The sequence below is a fragment of the Cricetulus griseus genome, chromosome 6 (genome assembly GCF_003668045.3).
Source record: "Cricetulus griseus strain 17A/GY chromosome 6, alternate assembly CriGri-PICRH-1.0, whole genome shotgun sequence".
Lineage (NCBI taxonomy): Eukaryota > Metazoa > Chordata > Mammalia > Rodentia > Cricetidae > Cricetulus > Cricetulus griseus.
In genome coordinates, this window is record NC_048599.1 from 74,911,734 (window position 1) to 74,934,527 (window position 22,794).

General features: G+C 44.3%; 1 protein-coding gene across 1 annotated transcript in view; it reads right to left on the reverse strand.

The window, feature by feature from the left end:
- The window catches only part of Slc1a2 (solute carrier family 1 member 2), a 105,880-nt gene that overhangs the window by 38,225 nt on the left and 44,861 nt on the right, over positions 1 to 22,794 (reverse strand). The window contains exons 2-5 of the mRNA XM_035446778.1: positions 10,722 to 10,861; positions 8,934 to 9,086; positions 6,761 to 7,011; positions 2,752 to 2,917 (exon numbers count right to left, since the gene is read on the reverse strand). Of these exons, the coding sequence (XP_035302669.1) occupies positions 2,752 to 2,917; positions 6,761 to 7,011; positions 8,934 to 9,086; positions 10,722 to 10,851 (700 nt within the window). The 5' untranslated portion in view covers positions 10,852 to 10,861. The remainder of the gene's footprint in view (positions 1 to 2,751; positions 2,918 to 6,760; positions 7,012 to 8,933; positions 9,087 to 10,721; positions 10,862 to 22,794) is intronic.

Here is a 22,794-nt window from a genome sequence, read left to right on the forward strand (position 1 = left end):
AACTTCACTATTGAGTTACTGACCCAAGGAAGATGGGGCTCAGTGAAGACTGGATATGGGGTAGAATTAACTAATTTTCAATGATATTGAATGTTGGGTCCCAGCTTTTCCTCTCCCCTTCTCTCAATCTATGGAGGGCAGTTTGTTGGGTATGATGGCAAAGACTCCATCTGTGAAAACTCAGGCTGAGAAGTCCAATTGCTGCTTAGTTAATACTATTTGATGATGTACAAGGTCTTAAGGTTCCAAAGAATTAGAATGAAGACTCCCCTCAGAGACGACAGACATTTGAATATCTATGAGTTTATAAAAAAAAACATAAAAAGATTTTTAAAGGAGCAGTTGACACTAGTTTAAGCAATTAGAGTTAAGGTGGGGATCAAGAATTGGTTTGGGAGTTCACCTGTTTAGCTGGTTTTTGAGATCAGTCTTGATTTGTACTCAAGTTGGTCTTTGACTAGTCCTGTCTCAGCCTTCTAAGTGCTGGAATCTTATGTGTGCTGCACCACACACTGTAGCTCTCTAGGTTTCCGAGGGGAAAAACATGTCCTTGAGGAAGTGGAAGGCAGAGCTTGGGCTGTATCTTACTGTATTGCAACGCCTAGTCCTTGGGACTTTCCAAAAATCAAAGAGCAGAAAAACAAAACAAAACAAAACAAAAAAAAACAAAGCTACTAACTCTTGCAAGGCCATGGAAAGAACCTTATTTCAGCTGTGATTGGCAAATGGGAAGTTTCTCAACAATCTACCTTCCCTTGGCTTCACAGTGCCTTGCTGTGTACTTGGATGGAAAGCCGGATTCGGCCTGCCATTTCCCTGGGTAAACATTGCCTAATTGAAATTGCTCACTGGAACAGGGGTGTTTCATTTGAACAAAGCCCTCTTAGACTGGCCGTTGGGGCTGAGCGAGTTGCCAGTGTTTTGAAACTCCCAGGCACAGCCAAAGGTCATGTGACTTTCTAGAATTCATCAAGACTCTGGAAAAGATTAGGACTGTCTGAATCATTTATTCCAAAGTATTGGCCTTCTGGAGAGGAGGGGTTTCAAGGAGGTGGGATCTAAAGTTATGACCCACCAGAAGGGACCCGGGGAGCTGAGAAGGGCTACAGCAAGGGCTGTAGGTATCTTTACAGTGGAGAGAGAGGCTGCTGGCAAGGCTGCAAAACTTTCCCAGAGGGACTCTCACACTTCCTCCTCCTTCCTCCAACCACCCCTGGCCTCCCACTGCTTGTCACCTGTGTTTACTGATCACTTGTTGCCTGGCAACCCACTTATCTCTTCCCTCACACTTACCTTATCCAACCTGCTTTCTTCCAGTCCAAACAAAAAAGATGGGCTTCAGCCCTGTGGTCATAGGGTTGCCTGCTCCTCTGCCTCCCTCTCTACAGTATGGATGTCCATGAAGAAGGACCCCCAAACACAGAATAACCAATCGAACAGGACTCCCAGTCACATTCTGAATTCCAGATACATATGAACTCTTTTTACCCCCCTTAGTTTTAGAATAGCCCAGGCACTTGGGACAAACTTATGCTAAATAACTGGTATTTGTTATTGACCTAGAATTCAAGTTTATCCCATAACAGTCCAAGGACGCAAGGGCACTTGATCTCTGAGATGACAAAAGGACAGGAGTTCTCACCTGAGTCCTTAGAAAACTTGGTTGGGAGATGTCGCTTACAAATTCAGATTTTTCCAATTCTTTCCATCATATGGACAAATGTCCCATTTTCTTGACATCATAATATTGATGAGTGGTGGAATTTGAGGTGTGTGGGCCCACCCTGAAGCCCTAAGATGGCTGGGTGGGTAGTAAAACTGGGAAAATTTGGAGCCAATCCCATGAGGGAAACCTCACCCCCGCACTTTGTGAGATGTTTTCTGGTTGAGTTCCTCCTCGGTTCTTTGTCTACGTTTAATAATGGTCAGAGCTTGTCTGAACAGAACTCAAGGCATGTGCTAGTGTGCTTTATATATACAACCTCATTTCATAGTTACAACGGTCTGTCTACGAAACCCATGCCAATCCCATTTCAACTTTCCCTCTGAGACTCAGAGAAGTGGAGCAACTTGCCCTGAGGTAGACAACCAGTGAGTTATCCCGAAACCCACATCTGTCCAGCTGAAGAGAACCATTGGATGGAGTGGGGAGAAGGCACCAAGCTTGAGAAGAGAGGTCCCTGAAATCCTAGATAATTAAACATGATGCTCTACAGTACCCCTTTGTTCTCCCAACTAATGCTGGCCAATACTGGTAGCTCTGCATTTGTTATAGACTGCAAGCTGGGATGGGGCAACCAGCAAGGTGCTCCTGCACAGTGACGTCTGAAAAAAAATGCTTAATAAATGAAAAAGATAAGGATACTTTATTTCATAAAATGGATAGTTAGATAAGGTGACCTGACAATATTAGACAGAGCCAAGGAATGTACCTGAAAAAAGTCAGTCCCTTCCTATTTTCCCATCCCTGATCTCCGGCTGCCATATCCCTTTGGAGGTCTCCCTTCTGCCCATCCTTCTATCCCTCTTCCTTCATGGCTCAGCTCTCAATCTCAGTGACCCTCATACTGTTCCCCAGAGAGAGCCTCCTGCGCCACCTAGAGGCCAGCAGAGTTACTGTTTTTTTGTTTTGTTTTGCTATTGTTTTAGAAGAAAGCTTGGGAAAATAAGAACTGAGGGAAGAAGGCAGCTTCAAAAGGCTGGGTCACTGTAGGAACAGAGGTGAAGGACACTAACAACCAGTTTGCCTACCTAAGACATTCATCCCATCTTTGAACTCCAGGCCCTTCTTTATAACGATCTTAGTTTCTTCAGAGGCCTCGTTCATGGTCTCATTCAACATGGAGATGACGGCCTTGGTTGTATTGACCTCCTCAGCCTGAGGTGCCACCAGGACTTTCTTTGTCACTGTCTGAATCTAATGGAGGAGGAAAGAAAAAAGTATAAAGATGAGGTGTGGTCTAAAAGGTCAACAAGAGCCCAGCCAACCATGTAGTTTAAGGTTCCCAGGATGTTAACTGAGAAATGACAAAATGGGGCTAACAAAAATGGGAATTAGTTTGTGTTTACGCTCAACAGCATGTTATCTCACTGTATATGCAGTAAGGTGCAACTGTCCTACTGACAAGATTATTACAAAACTTATGAAATCCATTCACCCCTTAAGCACCCTGAGCAGTACAGTTGCTGAGGAACAAGTGTCCCTTTTTCCTCCCCATGATAACACCCCTGGTTGGGGAATGATGCCATATGTCCAACTGCTGTCTTCCAAACTGTGATACCCAGCTAGATATTCCTTCTGCTGCATGGAGTCACCAGAAGCCTCTCTTAGGCCTTGGGTCTTTCCAAAAACCATGCTCTGCTGGAATCTGGGCACCAAGAGCGACAGCTGCCAGTAGGCATCTTTCCAGAATCATGTGATTCTTATGTACGGTAGGAAAATACCCTTTCTTTCAGGCAGCGAAACCAGCTAACCCTTGCTTAACAATCCCCAAGCATGTCTCCATTTATTCCTCGACATTCTTGGAAATGGTTCTAATTTTAAAAGTGTCAGGCATCCTGCATGCAAAAATTCACATCTTAGCCTCAAAAAATACCACTTTCAAGGGCATTAAAATAGAAATCATTCAAAATCATAGAATGTGGGTGCTGGCACATAGAAGGTGACAGATGGCTGAACCTTGAATAGATGCAGACTATAGGATGCATGGAGAAGTCAACTGACTTTTCAGACGTCATACTCATTGGCAGAACTGTCACTTGAACTCAGATGGCCTGGCCACCATTGAGTTCCTCCCACCACCTGTAGCACATGCTAAGTTATGCTGACTTGATCCTTGGGTGGCTGAGTTTGACAGCAACGCAGAACCGAGATGACAAGAGCAGGAGAGAAGGATGGGCGGGCTTCTATCGAAGGAGGCAGGTGTCTCCCATGTTTATCTGGCCATATGCACTTGTGCAGGATAAGAGGAGACCCATGACTGGCTACAAGGAGAGGATGGCTCAAGCTCTGGGCAATGGCAGCAAGAAGAGAGAACACAAAAGTGACCAGATAGGACACTTCTGGATGCAGCTGCCAGGCTCTGAGCAGCAAAGGTGGTGACTCATCCTGAGAGTGGTAGAGATGTCAAAGCTTGGACTACTCTGAAGAGGTTATCATGGACCTTGGTAAATGGTGAAAGACAGGATCAGGTAGGAGGCAGGGAGCCAATGGCTTTGCATCTAGTATGTCCTATAACTAATCCAAAGCCCTGATTTTTAGTTAGTCAGTGAATCCAGATTCAACAAGAATCATGTTTGGCTCTAAATATCTAGCTTCCGAACAGCACAGGAAGGGGTTTCAGTTGAATCCGAGGAGACAGGGACACTGGCACATTGGTCAGGTCTTCTGTCCGAGGTCTCACAGAGCCTGTTGTGGTTGGGCCATGTGAATACCAGCTGTAGTACCTGAGTCCAACTTACCAGCACCCCTAACCTGAAAACTCACAAGTGTCTCCTAATTCACCTCCACACCTTTCTTCCTGCCAGACTCCCACCTTCAGCTACATGCAGCTTTGTCTATACCCATAGCTGTCATGCTAGTTATTTTTCAATAGAAAACCAGCCATCCCCCTGACTCAGTTTTTTTTTTAAATAAGGAGTTCTGCCTTCCTACATGTTACAGGAAACATGTGAAAGTTTATGATCTCCCAGCCAGTCCTAAATCACAGGCAGGATCCCTTGCTTTCACCCATACAGGGTCTTACTTGAGCAAGCCAGGACGACTGAAAGCTTCCTCCAATCTAGGAATAGTTCTCCTTCCTCTTTACATCTGTTTCTAATTCTGGTCAGGAATCCCCCTTCACTCAAAACAGGCAATTTAAAAACACTCCCTGCCAGACCACAGGGACCCAGAAAGGACTCTAGTACCAACCCTCCTCCTCCACCTCTGTCAATGTTGTGTTACTCTGTAAGAATGGTCCCCTCTGGCCAAGGCCCTTGGAACCAGAGTGAGGATCTATACCCATTTTCACCTCAAAGTAGAGGACTGTACACTATTATTCCTCATATTGCCCCAACTCAAAGGAATCTTGACACTGGCCTTAGCTGGGGAAACCAAAGCCAAGTGTCCCTAGGAAGAGGTAGGATCATGGCAGGGGAGGAATAGATCCTGATATAGTCTTCTATGCCCTAGAGTCCTGATAGAACTCTTTGCCATTGGGTAAAGACCATCATCATCCGGGGAAGACCCCAAATGTGAATATGGCCAACACTACAGAATCTGAATCCAACAGGATCAGAGTAGTAACTCTGAGTCCTGGGGCTTTCTGGTCTCGTTTTCCAAGCTGAACTGAAGTTATCTGAGGTGTGACCAGGCACAGGAAGGAGATCAGATTTGTCGGACCTTTTCTTAGCCAATTTCCCAGGATCCAAAACTCACATTTCAAAATGTTCAAAATAGACTCAGCAGCCACTTGTATCTACTACTCCAAAGCAAGCAACTTCATCCTCCTAAGCGAGGCTAGCAAGCAGATGAAGAGGGGGACCTCAGTAAGATTCCTTTCTCCAACTTTTGGTCACTGTACATCCTACTTTCCCTGTCTGGAATGGTGTTCTTTAACATGAGGCCGGCCACATTGACTTAATTATACATATTTATGGTGTGTAATGGAAGATTTCCACACATGAATACATATATATGGGATATTTTCATACATGCAGACACTGACGATGATCAAATCAAGGTGATGAGTAGATCTCTCATTTTAAATGCTCATCATTTCTTTATCAGATGACATTTAAAGATCAGAGAAACCCGTCCCAGCCTAGTGTGATATGGGCTCAGTGGGAGCTGGCACTGCACTGAGGGCTGGAAATCCAGATCCTTCTTCTAAGCTGCCCGTGTCATTCTTCAGTGGTTCCCTGAGAAGGACTGAAGGAGACGTATGAGCTCCAGTGTAGTCTTTTCATGAGCTAATGGGGATTGAGACATGTGCCAACCTAAGTTGGGCCTGCGGAAGGAAACATGGCAGAAAATGTAGCCTTGGCTGATGACTCAGTGGTCTCAGCAGAATTATCTATTTTTAAAAGTTATAAGTGTGTGTGTGTGTGTGTGTGTGTGTGTGTGTGTGTGTGTGTGTGTGTGTGTGTTTGAAAGTGCATGTGGAGGCCAATGGTTGATATCAGCGCCTACCTTGGTCTTTCTCCCTCTTAGGTTTTGAGACAGGGTCTCCCAGTGAACCAGGAACTTGCAGATTCAATTATACTGTCTGGTCAGAAAACCACAGGGATCCCCCTATCTTTGCCTCACCAGGGCTAGGATTATAGATGTATGCTCTTTTAACAATTAAAAAAATTATCCTCAATCCCCTGTTTCATCTTGGGGATGGATTAGAGACTCTCATTTTGTAGGTTGGATTAAATCAGTATTTTTTTTTTTTTACTACATAAAGCTTTGAGATAGTGTTGGGAACCACTGGACAGTTTAGAGGGTTGTGAACAAGATTTGTAAAAATGTACTCAGAGATGGGAACCAAAAGGAAACAAGAAAAGGTGAGTATCAGAGTGATGAGATATCAAGGGATCAGGCAACAACGATTCTGGAAATCAAGCCATCTGACTCCAAACCTAGGATCCTTCCCCAGAGCACTTTGCACAACACTTGGGCCTGGCAGGAATAAATAAGTATTAAGAAAATTGCTATTTGGAGTTGAAACTGTCTCTATGTCTCAAGGATTAGGTGGAAGATTGGACAGGGATGACACTGGGGGCTTTGGGTTACCTGCTGGAAACAGGCTTGCACCAGGTTCTCCGGGAAGAGATTTCTAATGAGATCCAGAAAGGCATCCAGACTAGACACCTCGTCGTTTTTCTTCCCTGGCCCCAGCTGCTTCTTGAGTTTGGGATTGCCTGGGTGGATGGCCAACACCAGGATGACCCCCAGCACTGCGGCAATGATGGTCGTGGACATGTAATACACCATGGCTCTTGTGCCTAGGCGGCCACTGGCTTTAGCATCCAGGCCTGACAACCCTGGGTTTAAAAGAAATCCAGAAAGATCAGTTCTGTTCTTTTTTTACCCATGTCCTCATTCTCTACATAAGTGCAACCCCTGGTTTCCTATCATTCAGATACATTAATGGTCAGCTAACACTCTTCCTACTAAATTCTACACTTCAAATTTCTATTTTCTAGAGGTATTTTTTGACATGCCCCCCCCCCCCAGCAAGACAGGGATTCTCTGTGTATCCCTGGCTGTCCTGGAACTCGCTCTGTAAACCAGGCTGGCTTTGAACTCACAGAGATCCACCTGCCTCTGCCTCCCATGTGCTGGGATTAAAGACATGGGCCACTACCATCCAGCACTTCTTGAGATTCTTGGGAGCTGAGGAAAGTTGGTGATAATTGGCTCATAGTTTACAGATGGTTGTATGATTTATATACTGTGTTAGTCACTATCACATATATGAAAATAACATTGAAGAGTTTTCCATTTTTTAATTCCAAGATAATGTCCTTTCCATTTTTGTCCTTTCCATTTCCATTATCTTCTCTGAAGTGATGGTCTAGCTGAGGCTAGTGTTTCACTTGTATGTTCCTATTACTATTTATTGTCCTTATTTAGGAGACTCCAAAGCTAGGGCATCAAAGGCATGCTCAAATGTCTTTAGAATACATTACTAGAGACTTAAATGGAGAGTCAGCATGGCCTGCCCATCACTTTGTATTGAAACATGGCGGCCCTCATGTGGCTGCCAGAGAACATGTATACGAAGCAGCTGCCAGCAACATCTGCACTGAGGGAGGTGAGAGGAAACTCCAGGTTAAGTCACACAGACCTCAGCCTCCCGTGGGTTTCTTCTCCAGATGTTTTTTTCAGTGTGCCCACTTCCTGGTTTCAGTTCCTACCTTTGCTGAACAGAGAGACTGAAGCCCTTTCTGGGGATCTGCTGTTCTTCACGTCCCCGGGGGAGGAAGTTGGTGTGAATTTCTCTGAATCAATCTGACCCGCATATGACCCACTTCTCTCTCCAACCCAAAGTCTAATTCTGGCCCAAGGAAGCCAGGTCTCTCCCAGATGGCCTGCAGGAGATCTGCTGAACAGGCCAGGAGAACATTTTTATCTCATTTGGAGAGAAGCGCAAAGTCACTCAGCCCAGGGTTTAATGCTGACAAACTCAGTAGGTCCCTGACACTTGAATCTGAAACCCAGTGTTTCTGATGTGAGGCTGTGGGGCAACTGGGCCAGCATCTGAGTCCGCTGGAGTTGCTGAGCCCTGCTTCCACAAAGGGCTCAGTGCAAAGGACAGCACTCAAAGTCACCTGGCTCGTTGGCACCGAGCTATGAACCAGCTTGGCACATCCTACTCTTAACTCCAAAGTAGTCACTAAGCTAAACATCATACCCTGCTTCAATAATATTGTCTGGTAAGAAGAAAATTACCAATATGAGTTCAAACATAGGAAAAACTCAAATTAATTAATTCTCTTAGCCGAAAGTATAAGAAAGCATGTTATCACATAGTAAGGATATAATTCTTTTTAAAAAATGCCCTCAGCTTTTATGCTTAGCATTTAATCTGTTTTTAATTCATAGTTCCCAACTGTCTAAGTAAATAATAAAGGCAGTATAAGTTTTCAGTTCCTGTATCAGTTTCTGAATAAAACACATTTTTGAAAATACTAAAAATGAAATAACAATATACTATCACCTTTAATACATAGCTATTCTTTTATACCCTTGGCTGTTAGAAGAAACAGCAGAGTGAATGACAGATGGTATTTTTCTTTCTTTTTGTAGGACCAGTGATTTATCTTAGAGACAGGACAAAGCTCACAAATGCAATGATACAGTCCCGTCCACGGACTCAGCCAAATAGAAATTCTACTTTGAACCCAAAAGGCAGGCAAGGGCTCTGCTGCACTTTGGGCAGGCACCAGGAAGGAGCTCTCACCTGTGATCAAACTGGAGATGATGAGAGGGAGGATGAGCATCTTCAGCATCCTCATGAGGATGTCTCCCGGGAAAGCTATCAACATGACCACATCAGGGTGGATGGGAGACGCCAAGCGGAGCAGCCCGCCACATACTGCCCCCAGGATGACACCTGTCCAAGAAGGGAAAGAGGAAATCTAAATTCCATTTTTGCCCTAGTCAAATGAATAGCTCCAAGGTCTCCTATCACTGATTATCATCTTTCTCTTGTGTCTGCCTAATGGACTATGAATGCCACAAAATAAAGACATTACATGAGGGAAACCGATTTTGACAACTAGCAAGATACCTTTCTGTAACAATTCCAACTATTCTGACACTGGAGGAGCCCAGAGAACATTTTTAAACACTCCATGGGGAACAATAAAGACTTGACTCCAAAATCTTTTGAGATATTGATTGCACGTAGCACCACAGATTCTCAGAAGAACCAACTCCCAGCAGGCAGTGTCTTTTCTTCTCTCAGCCAGATCTGGCAATGGGATCTGCTGTCTTCCTTTTTTAACTGGAGGTTAGAGGCATAGAACAGGGCTCTAATGGTCTATAATATGGGAGGAGCCAAGTTGGGCGAACATGCTAGCAGAAGTGCTGTTTGTTTCACAGACTCCTACATTCTGCAAGAAAATCCTTAGACTGTTAAAAATGGGTGGCCAGCATAAGCCACAAAAGCAAAACCTAGAATCCAGGCCAGAGCCCTCTTGGTGATGGAGAAGGAGTTGCCAGTCACATGGGTCATGGAGTCAATTCTAGGGATGTGCAGGGAAGGACATAGCTGAATGACAGACCCTGTTCTTGGCTCTACAGGTTAAAAACAAAGTTCTACAATGAGGGAGATTTGATTACATAGTAGATGGTTTTTTAAAAAGCTCAGGCATGTCTGTGGTTCCCCGTTTCTAACTGAACTCAGGCAGTCCCCAGTTTTGAAACACTGGCAGCTGAGATGACACAAGGGTGGGTGAATGGGTGGGTGTGATTGATAGCAAGGAGGTGGGGGGGCGAACTTTAGTTGCATTTCTGTGTAGCCTAAGAGAGAGCGGAAGCGCAAGGAAAGAATTGAGAAGAGAAACTGTGTGGCTGTCATTACAAGAAACTGCCATTTACTCTGTTTTCAATAAACCCTGTAGAAAACCCAAGACTGAGATTGTATTGACAGCTCAGACTGAAGAATCATCCCTGTATGAGGCCTGAAGCAGGAAGGTAGACCTCCAACGTGCCTTGGAACATATCTGAGCATCAGAATGGGCCTCTTCCATGCTTCTTCCTCAACTTTATCAGTTAATCAAAGCCAATGATGCTTCTGGCAAAGACCTGGTCTTTTGGTCCCTTTCAGTGGGGTTTCCTGGCCCTCTTGTCCTTATCTTGATGCAAGTGCTTGTCTAAATGTGATCTACTGCCTGCCTGCTGCGAGATCACTCAGAAGGTTTGCAGCATTGCAGATTCCTTGCTTGGCCTCTCTCTCCACAGCTCAAAACATAGTCTTCACAAGTGTGGCTTGGAACCTGCATATTCACACTCATGGGAAATATATACTCGTGTTATTGAGAACCACAGATTCCAGAGGCAAGAAGATGGCTAGAGTTGGTTTAAGGGTAGATTTTGCCACTGAGGCAACAGTGCCTAATAGGGCCTTGGCAGGGCTAGCTACCCCCACAAATCAGGAAAGCCTGGAAGAAAGGGATGGGGTGATTCAGGAGAAAGGGATGGTGTGACCTCCGGAGAAAGGGGAGGAGAGACCTCCGACACCTACCAAACACAGTCAGTGAGAGCAGGAGGTTCTTCCCCAGCTTGTCGCACATGCGCAGGCCCAGGTTTCGGTGCTTTGGCTCCTCAGAGCTGAGGTGGCTGTCATGCATGCGAACTTCCACCTGCTTGGGCATATTGTTGGCACTGCAACAGAAATGAAGCTTGTGATTAGTGATTCCCTGGGCTGAGATAACAGAGGCAAAGTAGGGGGACAAAATAGGAGTAATGAGGGCACAAATGGATTCCTGCTGACCTGTAAAATATATGGATGTGTTTGCCCCCCATTACCCTGGATCCCCATAATAAGAAAAAGAAGCACCATGAAAACTAGTAGGGTTCCCAAGAGTCACTCCCATAATGATTCTGGGAAGGGAATGTCACTACTCCGTTTTACTGGGATAGGCTTTAAAATCTATAGGACATTAAGTTTCAAATCCAGATACACCAAGTTCCAAAATTTGAGCTCTTTCATTCTCTAAATGATAGGGGAGGAGCATTCTTTTGGAAAGTCGTGGCCTGAATTACACCAAAATTAGAATGCCCCAGAGTTCAACTCTTCCACATCCTACACAGGTGAAAGTCACACCTGGTAGTAACTCAAGCCTTCCCTCTGCTCTGAAAAAGCCACTGTATACAGCTAAAAGAAAGTTCAGTTGGTTGTAGTTTTAAAATGTCACTTGTAAAATCAGGGTTCTGCTAAACTGCCCATGAGTGAAGGCCACTCATAGTCAAAACAGTATGGCAGCATTTTGACCACTATCATCTTCAGATGCAACTTGGCCATTTTCCAGATGACCCACCCCAAGTGAACACAAGCTATCTTGAGAGCCTGCTCCATAGAACCCCTAGTGGGGAAGTGAGAACCTTGTGGCTCTCCCATGCTATATCACTTCCTAGGCCAGTAAGATTTTTAGAATGAAGCACACACATTTTCACTTTGACAAACTAAGGACATGTTTGGTAGCTTCTGTTTACAAACACCATTATTTGGTGGATGAAAACAAAACAGATGAAAAGATAATAACACCTAGAAGATTGTAACACACATCATTGTAGATGACATGACAGTGCCTTTCAAGGAAGTAGGGTGTTACACTTGTTCAGGTACTCTTACCAGGCTAGACAAATCTTCCTGAACGTAATATTTGCCTGTAGAATGATGACCTGGCAGCATCAGTGATGGTAATGGGGAGAGTGTGGACTTCAGGAGACTAGCCCTCACACTAGCATTTGCTAGCTGTGTGATTTAGGGTTTAGTGTGTTTTTTTCTTTTTAACTGGAGACCAGAGGCATAGGACAGGGACCTAAAGATCGATAATGTGGGAGGAGCCAGATTATAATATGGGAAATGAAGGCTATATATTCCTTCATTAAAATTCAGTAAAGACTGAAAAAATGGCTCAGTCAGTAAAACAATTGTCCTGCAAGCAGGGAAACATGAGTGTATGGTCCTTAAAACTCGCATTAAAAATCTGGTTGTGAAATAAACAAGATCTCCTGAGTAAATTAAGAAGGTGGGGGGAGAGGGAGGAAGGTAAGAGAGTGGGGAGGGGAGAATGGGAGGTGGAGGAGAAGATGAGGGATCAGGAAGTTTGAGGTGGGGGAAGGACGGAGAGGGAGAGCAAGGAAAGAGATACCTTGATAGAAGGGGCCATTATGAGGTTAATGAGAAACCTGGCACTAGGGAAATTCCCAGGAATCCACATGGATGACCTCGACTAAGAATCTAAGCAATAGTGGAAAGGGAATCTTAAATGTCCTTCCCTAATCAGATTAATAACTATCTTAAATGCCATCATAGAGCCTTTATCCAGTAGCTGATGGAAGCAGATACAGAGATCCACAGCTAAGCACTGGGCTGAACTCCTGGAGTCCAGTTGAAGAGAGGGAGGAGTGATAATATGAGCAAAGGGGTCAAGAACATGTTGAAGAAACCTACAGAAACAGTTGACCTGAGCAAGTAGGAGCTCACTGACTGCAGACTGACAGCTGAGGAACCCGCATAGGACCAAACGAGGCACTCTGAACATGGGCGAGAGTTGGGGAGTTTGGGCAGTCTATGGGGCCACTTCAGTGGAACCAATATTTATCTCTAGTGCATGAACTGGCTTTTTGGAGCCCCTTCCCTATGGAGAGACTCTTTCTCAGCCTGGATACAGGGCAGAGGGCACTGACCCCGCCCCAAATGATGTGACAGACTTGGATGATTCCCTATGGGAGATCTCACCCTCTCTGAGGAGTGGATGTGGGGGGAGGTGGTAGGGGGAGTGGGAGGATGGGAGGGAGAAGGAAATGTGATTGGTATGTAAAATAAGATTGTTTTAAAAATCCAGACCCCCCTGAACGTGGATGTCAGTTAGGAGGCCTGGGCAATCTATGGGGCCTCTGGTAATGGATCAGTATTTATCCCTAGTATACAAATGGACTTCGAGAGCCCATTCCACATAGAGAGATACTCTCTCAGCCTAGACACATGGGGGAGGGCCTGGCCTAGGCCCTGCTCCAAATGATATGACAGACTCTGAAGATCCCCCATGGAAGGCCTCACCCTCCCTGGGGCGCAGAAAGGGGATGGGATAGGGGTCAGTGGGGGGCAAAGGAGGAGGGAAGGGAGAGGGAACTAGGATTGACACATAAAACATGTTTGTCTCTAATTTAAATTAAACAAGAAAAGAAGAAAAGATAGAAAAATCTGGTTGTGGTGGTGTACATTTAAATACGAGCACTTGGGAGACAGAGACAGGAAGATCTTTGGGGTTTGTTGGTTAGACAGTCTAGCCTATCAGTGAGCTCCAGACTTTGCTTCAGAAAAGAAAGGTCGATGGAGCCTGGAGAATGACTTTTCACCTCCACATGCACATTCAAATATGTGCACACTCATCTGCACACACATGTTCATCTGTCCACCTAGACAACACACACACACACACACACACACACACACACACACACACACACACACACTGTTCAGCTAGTGTGGTGCCTTCCATAGGCACCTTCCTTTCTCCAGAGGGCAGGAGGAACAGACAGACTCATCAAGCTCCTGGCAAAGGTGCCAATAAGTGAAAGGACCTATCCAGTTGCCCCAGCTTTCCAGCAAGATATTGAGTATTTAGCTCAGAGCTAAAACTTTGCGCCAAGGCACAAGAGCTAATTTTTCATAACAAGCTGTTTCATGTATTGGCTATCAAAATGCTCTAAAAATCAGGGATAGTACTTCATAGCCTGGCAGGATACTCAGATGAAAACCAGTATCCAGAACCCCATAGCTTCTTAGTGGCCCCTATATTCTACTTACTAAATTGCTATTGCAGCAGTCTCTGACTTGCTGCCACATGTGGGCACACAGGGTCACTCTGACAACCTACAAAAAGAAAACAGTATGGCTGCTCTCCATGTTCACATGGACCAGCGAGCAAGCAGGGCCACTTCCTTCATCACCATGTGAAACAGACACCAGGGGCTTCATGCAGCAAGCAGAAGAAACTTATTAGAATGATCTCTTTAACATAGACAGACCATATTTCTAGGTGTACATTGGGCTCTTTTCCCATTTTTTGCACAATTCTCCAGACAGGACTGTAAAGTAAAATGAAGATCAAAACTTAGAAAATGGCCAGTGAGGAATAGAGGCAGTATGTGTTCTGAGACAGAGAACACACTCCCTCAGCCAGTCCCTCCCCAAACTCCAGCACATACACACACCTCTGAGATCATCCACCCCCACCCCCTTGCCTTCTGTTTCGCTTGTACCCTACTGCCATCGAAATTAGAATCAGACCCACTCTCCCTATTACAATGAGGCTAGCAAGCATGGAAAGCAAACATTCTGGAAAGTTCCACATGGTGTCATGAAAACATTAGGCATCAAAACAGCCACAGCAAAGTGGAAACACACAGATATTAGGTCTACATATGTACCCAACCCTAAGAAAGGGCTGGGTGCCTGTTGTACACATTTCTTTGCTATACAAAACTGCTGCTGCTTGCTTAATAGTTTGCTTTTTCAGCGGTGACAAAAATGTCCCAGAAGCCCTAAATCAAAATAGCCACATCAAAGTGGCAGCATCAAGATGTCAAGAATCCACAAGTGCTTACTTAGAAGGTCTCTGACTTGCTTTCTTAGAATTAAGCAGTTGTTCTGAGCACCTGGAAAATAAGTTTTAACATATAACTTTATTATTATTATTATTATTATTATTATTATTATTATTATTATTATTGGAGGGGCATCATGGCACACATGTGGAAGCCAGAGGACACCTGTCAGGGATCAGTTCTCGCCTTCCACTATGGGTTCTGGAAGTTAATTTCAGGTTGTTTGTCTTGAACAATAAGCCTTTTTTACTCAGTGAGCCATCTTGCCAACACACACACACACACACACACACACACACACACACACACACACACACAAATTTCTAAAGTAAATCAGAGCCTCAGTTGTAAGCAGGGACACAGGGAGCTTCCCAAATCATCTGCAAAAATTCTGCAGCCAATTGTTGAATTTCTCAGACCATCAGGGGAGCCTAGAAAGAAGAAGATTCTGGAATATTACTATGAAATATTAGTAGCAACAATGATGATATACCATTGTGCAGAGCTGCTTCAGAGCCTACATACTTCTAGGACATATGCATACTCTGATTACTTAGCAAGCAGCATCAATGCCAAGTACCGAGCATGGATTCATTGACTGTTCTTCGTGTTTCTGACACTATGTTCAGTGGTTAGTGCCTTTTCCTAGAAAGTGGAGGAAGTGGGTTGACCATAATTATCTGCTTTACATGTGTGCTTGATCAAGCCCTACATGGGTGGCTACTGGGAAGCACAAGAACTATATGCTAATCCAGGGAGGGCAGGCATAGGGATATTCAGGAAAGGTCTCTTGGAAGGTCTGGTTCCTGACCTGAATCTTAAATCCCTGCATCCTTTGCCAGTCTATGAGACATGAGAGAGAAAGCCTGTGACCTTCCACACAAGCACTTGCTAAAACAAATTGGGAAATGGAAAGATGCCCTGCTTTCTCCTAGGAAGGAAGCCGTTCTACAGACGTCAGCAACATGTTGTTTCAGCATGCTCTTACTATTCTTGCCTTTAGTCCTTGGATTTCTTCTGGGATCACAGTATAGTGCCCACTCCTGAAAATGGTGCAATAAATAAAACAAACCCAGACCAAAAAGCTCTTGTCCCTGTGGTGTGCACATGTAGTGGCAGAAGGAACAAGTGGTGATGGCGCTGGGCAGAAGTAAGGACAGTAGGAAAATACAGCTTGATATCAAGTGGTCAGGACAGGTATAATTAGGGGACATGTGAACATCAGTCTGGAGGAAATGAGGAGCCTCTTGGAATCAATTCTGAAATTTGTTTACAGCTTAGCAAGTAAGTAGAATAAATACAATATGGCTACCTGTACAGCTGCCCTAGAACCTAAAACCCCCACCAGATGTAAACACTCAGGTCTAAATGTTAGATTTTAGCATGGGCACTGACTTAGACGGATGTCAAATAAGGAATGCTGGGGCCTATTGCCATCATGCAAGTGGAAGGGTTTCAATGACTGCCCCAACTCCTACTGACATACATGTCTACTAAAAGGAGGGAAGGTGGACATTCAGAAGGCCTGAGATCTCAATAGTGTAAGGGTTTGCTTCCAGGGCAACAAACAGAGAAGGCAAAACCTGATCTATGTAGTTAACCTGGATCAACCCAGTCACTTCAAGTGTGTGTTCTCATCTTTTTGTTAATGTCCACTCACTGTGCAAAGAGAACAGGGCAATAAAGAGTTCAAACACTAAGGCAGGGAATCAGGGTACACCAACTCCACAGTGATAAATGTTCTTCACCACTCCTACCCCAACCCCTGTGCTGCAGCCACAGAGACTTGTTAAGTCACCTGTGTTCCTACTTGGGTACATCCTGGATGAAAGAGCCACTCAACAAAGTAAGGCCAATGTAACAAGAAAGCTGGAGGGGGGGGGGTGGTGACTAAGTCTTTACAGTGAGCTTATAATTTCTCTCAAACTTAGTTTCTCCGATGCGATGCATTATTTAAACAGCTGTTAATTTTGCAATTGTTACCCAGCTCCTTCTCATGTTTCAATGGAAAATTCAGCCTATCTTGCAAATTGTGCTCTGTGTCTCAAAGGGAATACATAATGGGGCCATGTTAAGTTTTCTCTGTACCTGCTTTTCATTAGCATTCAACTTTCCTCGCTCTGTCAAGAGCCTCTAATAACAGGCTCATTAGATGTGGTGTTGGATTCTGATTTCCTGCTGCTCACTCTCGTGTCACCTCATATGGCATCAATTCCTTTTTTCCTCCCTCACTCTCTCAATGAGGTGGCAGGAGAACATTCCCCCCCAGAAGCCAGAATCAGCTGGTGCATTTTGCCTGGAGTTTGTGAGGTCTGCAATGCATCCTTTTTCTGATCTCCACTGCCCAAGTTCAATGCCCCACCTAAAGGCCTGGAAAGACACAATGGGGACACAGAAGTCCCCAAACCACTTTCCTGGGAGGCCAACCCTTAAAAACAAAAATTGTACTTGCTGGGGGCTTTCCCCTTTGTGTTTATTCATCTGAGTACCATGTGGCAGTGAGAAGAACTAACACTGTCCCCAGCCAAGATTTCCCTGGCTCCCCAAAGGACACTCCATTCTTTCTGTAAAGCACCAGGAACTTTAAGACAAACTGGCATTTTTAACAGCATGAAAGTCCCTCCGTGTACTACTCAGCAGAAAAACAAACAAACAAACAAACAAACAATGGAATCTTGAAATTCGCAGGTAAACGGATGGAACTAGAAAAAACCATCCTGAGTGAGGTAACCCAGTCACAAAAGGACAAACACGGTATGTAGTCACTCATATATGAATTTTAGACAGAGCGCACAGGATTACCAGCCTACGATGCACACCTCCAGAGAAGGTAGGAAACAAGGAGGACCCTAAGAGAGACATGCATGGTCTCCCGGGGAAAGGGAAAGGGACAGATCTCCTGAGATAATTGGGAGGGGAGAGAAAGCTAGAAGAAAGAGAGGGCTTGAAGAACAGGAGAGGAGAGGACATGAGAGAACAGGAAGATTTAGTCAGAGGAAGAATTGAGGAGAGCAAGAAAAGAGATACCACAATAGAGGGAGCCATTATAGGTTTAAAGAGAATTCTGGCACTAGGGAAATGTCCAGAAATCTACAAGGATAACACCAACTAACAATCTAAGCAATAGTGGAGAGGCTACCTTAAATGTCCTTCTCCGATAATGAAATTGATGACTACCTTATACACCACACTAGAGCCTTCATCCGGTAGCTGATGGAAGCAGAGGCAGACACCCACAGCTAAACACTGAGCTGAACTCTGGAATCCAGTTGCAGAGAGGGAGGAGTGATGAGCAAAGGGGTCAAGACCAGGCTGGTGAAACCCACAGAAACAGCTGACCTGAACAAGGGGGAGCTCATGGACCCCAGACTGATAGCTGGGAAACCAGCATAGGACTGTTCTAGACCCCCTGAGCGGGGATATCAGTTTGGAGGTCTGGGCAATCTATGGGGGCCTCTGGTAGTGGATTAGTATTTATCCCTAGTATATGAATGGACTTTGGGAGCCCTCTCCACATGGACGGATACTCTCTCAGCCTAGACACACAGGGGAGGGCCTAGGCCCTGCTCCAAATGATATGACAGATTTGAAGATCCCCATGGAAGGCCTCACCCTCCCTGGGGAGCAGAAAGGAGGTTGGGGGGATAGGGAAGGAGGGGAGGGAGAGGGAACTTGGATTGACATGTAAAAAGAAGCTTGTTTATAATAAAAAATAAAAAAGAATTATGTCATCATATAAAGTATTTATGTTTTTAAAAAGATATATACATTCAGAATTTAAAAAAGAAAGTCCATCCGTGCTTACTTCATCCTATGAGGCTTGACTAAGCAACATAGTGGGAGATGCTCATTGTCCAAGAAGTCTTTCCCTGACAGTGACTATGTCTTCACAGACCCTGCCTATATCACCTGGACAGTTACAGACTTCAAAGTCTCCTCCAGTCCCTTGCTCTGATCCTCTCCTAGTCCTGTGCTCATTCACTAAGCCACAGACATGCTTTTTGGAAAGGTCCCATTGAGCGTGGATTACCCCAGATGCCACCAGGGGAGCACTTTCTCTAAGCTGCCTGAATATCTGAGGGGTGAGGGGCTGGCTAGAGCACATCTTAAGCCATCCTGAGTTAGGAAGGACAATATTCAGAAAGGTATCAACAATTTGATACAAAGTCAACACTGTTTTTTTTTTTTTCCTTTCACTTAAAAGTCTCCAATGGCTCAAGAAAACCATCACAACAATTTAGCCACATTTGAGTTTTAGTATATATTCGAGACAGGGTTTCTCTGTGTAGCTTTGGAGCCTATCCTGGCACTCCCTCTGGAGACCAGGCTGGCCTTGAACTCACAGAGATCCCCCTGCCTCTGCCTCCCGAGTACTGGGATTAAAGGCGTGCGCCACCACTGCCTGGCGATATATATTTTTTTTAACCAAGACGTTTCCACAGTCCTTAAAGTGAGACAACCTCCGAAGGAACATCAGGAAAAACCGTTTGTCCTAGCTTTCTTCTGCATTGATAAATGGTGACCTAAAGCTACATTGGAAGGAAAGGATTTATTTCATTTACACTTCCAAGTCACAATCCATCACTGAGGGAAGTCAGAGCAGGAACTCAAGCAGGAAGCTGGAGGCAGGAACTGATGTAGAGACCATGGGGAAACGCTGCTTACTGGCTTGTTCCCTATGGTGCTCAACCTGTTTTCTTATACCATCCAGGACCACCTGCCCAGAGTGGCATCACTCATCACTCACATCAACCGTCAAAAGAAACTGCCCTACACACTTGCATACAGGCCAATCCTATCAATGTGTTCTTCTCAGTTCAGAGTCCTTTCCCCAAACAACCCTACCTTATGTCACAAAACAAGCCAGCACAAGAACAAAACCTCTATACTTCTGGGAAGTCCTCTCCAGGAGACACACTTAAGGTTATCTTGACCTACACATTTGCCATTTCCATAAAGACTTACTCACCAAGACACGGCTAGTTTCTACTGTGAGGGCTGGGTTGAGTGTTTAACCATTCCAAATTAAGAAGCACTTCTAAAAATTAAGATGATGCCATGTCCTGGAAGCACACTGGTCAGCCCAGTCCCCAAAGGCACACTTCCCACCTCTAGTTTGTGGTACACAACAATATATCTGAAAATTTCACATAGTGCCAAGAAAGTAGAGAGATCATAGGGCATGTCCTGAGCCACAAGGCACTTGGCCCCATTTCCAGAGGAATAAAGGCCACGTGACTTTCAGCAAACCATTTCCTCTTTTCATCACTCCATCCGGCCCAGCCTTCTTAGGCTTACATGCACTTCACCTTCACAACTGAAGCATGCTTTCATCTAAAGGCATTCACTGAGTCCCAAGTTTGAGTTTTAGATCCTCCCTCTGCAGGTTGCTACGTGCTCTCAAGGCCTCTCTCACAGTTTGTGGTTTGTTTTCCCCACAAGAAGATAATGCTGCAATAAGACTCTCTTATATATTAGCTCTCTCCCCACATGTAGCATGATTTCTGGAAAAATCATATGTTTAATAACTATATGTTGGACAGATGGATGGGTGGATGGATGATTAGATAAAAATTATAATCTAGTCACAAGTTCTGTGTGATACTAAGTTTTGAAAAATAGAGTGGTCTAGGAGTCTGAGAAAGATGAGAGAAGGAAACAGAAGTGGCAAGCAGTAAAGTCCTATCCTACAAGAAGCAAGGACTATCTGCATTAGAAACACCAGCGGCTAGAAGGAAGGGCCAGGTCAGTGCTCATTCGTCTTCCTTATTTGCTGGTAGCTTTGGTTCAGCTGCCCTAGAAGCTAACATAGTGTTTCTACCTTATCTTGTTTGCTATTTGCCAGAAGCATGAGAGGTGAGGTGATTATACATTGAGAGTCCCTAACAATACCCACTCATCTGTTTCTTCTAGAAATCTATTCAGAGAGACAGAATGTTCACCAAACTGACTTCTCAGCATCCTTACTGAGATGCCATCAAAAACCTTCTATATCAGTATTTCTTTGAGAAATGCCGTCCTGGATGAGTACAGACTAAAATTCCCCTTCCACTTCATGCCAGGGACTGTTTAAAAGTCTGGAAAACAGGCTGCCTTTAAATAGCTTTCATTGCCCTGGCAAGCATTTCATTCTTCCCAGAGGATTGGTGCCATTTCTTACTGTTTCTTATAAGCTATTAAATGGTGATTATTGACTAAATTTCAACAGTCAACTTCTCTTACTGTCTACATACTTAGGTCTCAAGTAATTTGTTTTTCTAATGTTTCAGTGAATGAGATGCTACCAAGAGAGTTTCTTCTACAGAGGAAAAAGTTATTTCTCACACCCAGAGCTTGAGACAGCTTGGTTCATGGTGTTCCATGACAATGCAGTAGAACACACCTTCTTTCTTTATACATTCCCATCTCCACTTAAGATTTTAAGTGGTGTGTGTGTGTGTGTGTGTGTGTGTGTGTGTGTGTGTGTGTGTGTGTGTGCCGCACACATACTCGAATGCACATCAGGATGGGATGAAGATGTCAGTGCACATGCATGTGTTACAGCACCCATGCAGAGGTCAAAGAGCAACATGGGAGTCAGTTTCCTCCTTCCACCATGTTGGGCCCAGGAATCAAACTCAAGTTGTAAGTCTTGACTGCAAGAACCTTTTAGCTCTCACAGGCTCCAAACCCCACTTTTTAACAGACAGAGGCAGTTCATAGAGGAACAGTTTTCACCTAGAACAGAGTTCTCATAAACTCTTGGAAGTTTTCCTTGGAATAGTTCCTTCCAGAGCTCCCAGTAGACTTTTCATGCCTCTCCAATCTTTTATTGCACAATTCATCCCTGTCATATGGCTTGCTTCATGCCTCAATGCCTGCCCTACTAGACTACAGACTCAATGGAAGGAGTATAGTTGCCATTCCAAATCTTGGGTATCTATAGATGGATTCTGGGACTGCTGGGGATAACAAAGTTTGAGGATACCAGAGTCCATTACATAAAATCACCTAATATTTACATGAAAACCTTATGCATCTTCCCCTGAATCATGTATAATACCTAAAGTGAATGTACTGTGAATTGTTATTCTGTGAGGTTGAGAAATAATGATAAGCAGAGGGGTAAGGTCTGTACATATTCACCACAGGCATATTTTTTAACTTAAAATACTTTTACCCATGACTGGCTGAATCCATGGACATGAAATCAGTGTTAGGTGTGAGGTGCATGGTTACAACTGTTTGAGAGAGTACCAATTTGATGGTGTTAGAGTGGTTCGTGTCTATGTGATCTAAGAGACACCTATGGAAGGATGCAAGGGAAGGAATGGACCTTCCATGGTCAAGCATCGAGTAAGAGGTTCCTTGTATGATATGGCTTCAGAATAACACATAAACAAAGCATGAGGAAAGATGTCTGAAGTCCCTTAGCCTACAAGCACAACAGGAATCCCAGGTAGTATCATCTTAGGATGTTGCCAAAGGCAACAAGAACTTTTAAAGTGTAGTGGGAGGCCATGATACCATTTTTTATGCACATCTTAAAGTTATTCTAACAGAACCACACACCAACAGCCCTGAAGTGGTTAAAAAAAAAAAAAGACATCATATTGGCCACTGGATCATCAACATTTGACTCCTAAGCATCCAGTCAAAAGGCTTTAATTCTAAGTGTCCTAGAAGAAAGATTTTCTCCTGGTCAATTTATAAAACTTTCTATATGGAGTGTGGCACTGTTTCTTCATGCATCAGTGGCTTACCTGATTAGCTCCTAAATTATGATACCTAAACTAAGATCACATCTGCCTTTGTTGAATCCTCTATATTATGGCACACATAGTGTCAGACATCTATTGGATGTTGAGCAAAACTGGAAAATTGAATTAAACATTAGGAAAGAATATTGTAATGGAGTTAGATGAGGTCTACAGAATTTCTTGGAAGGAGACCTCTGGTCTCAAGTACAGAACAGGGCTTTGAGTTAAGACAGAAATGTC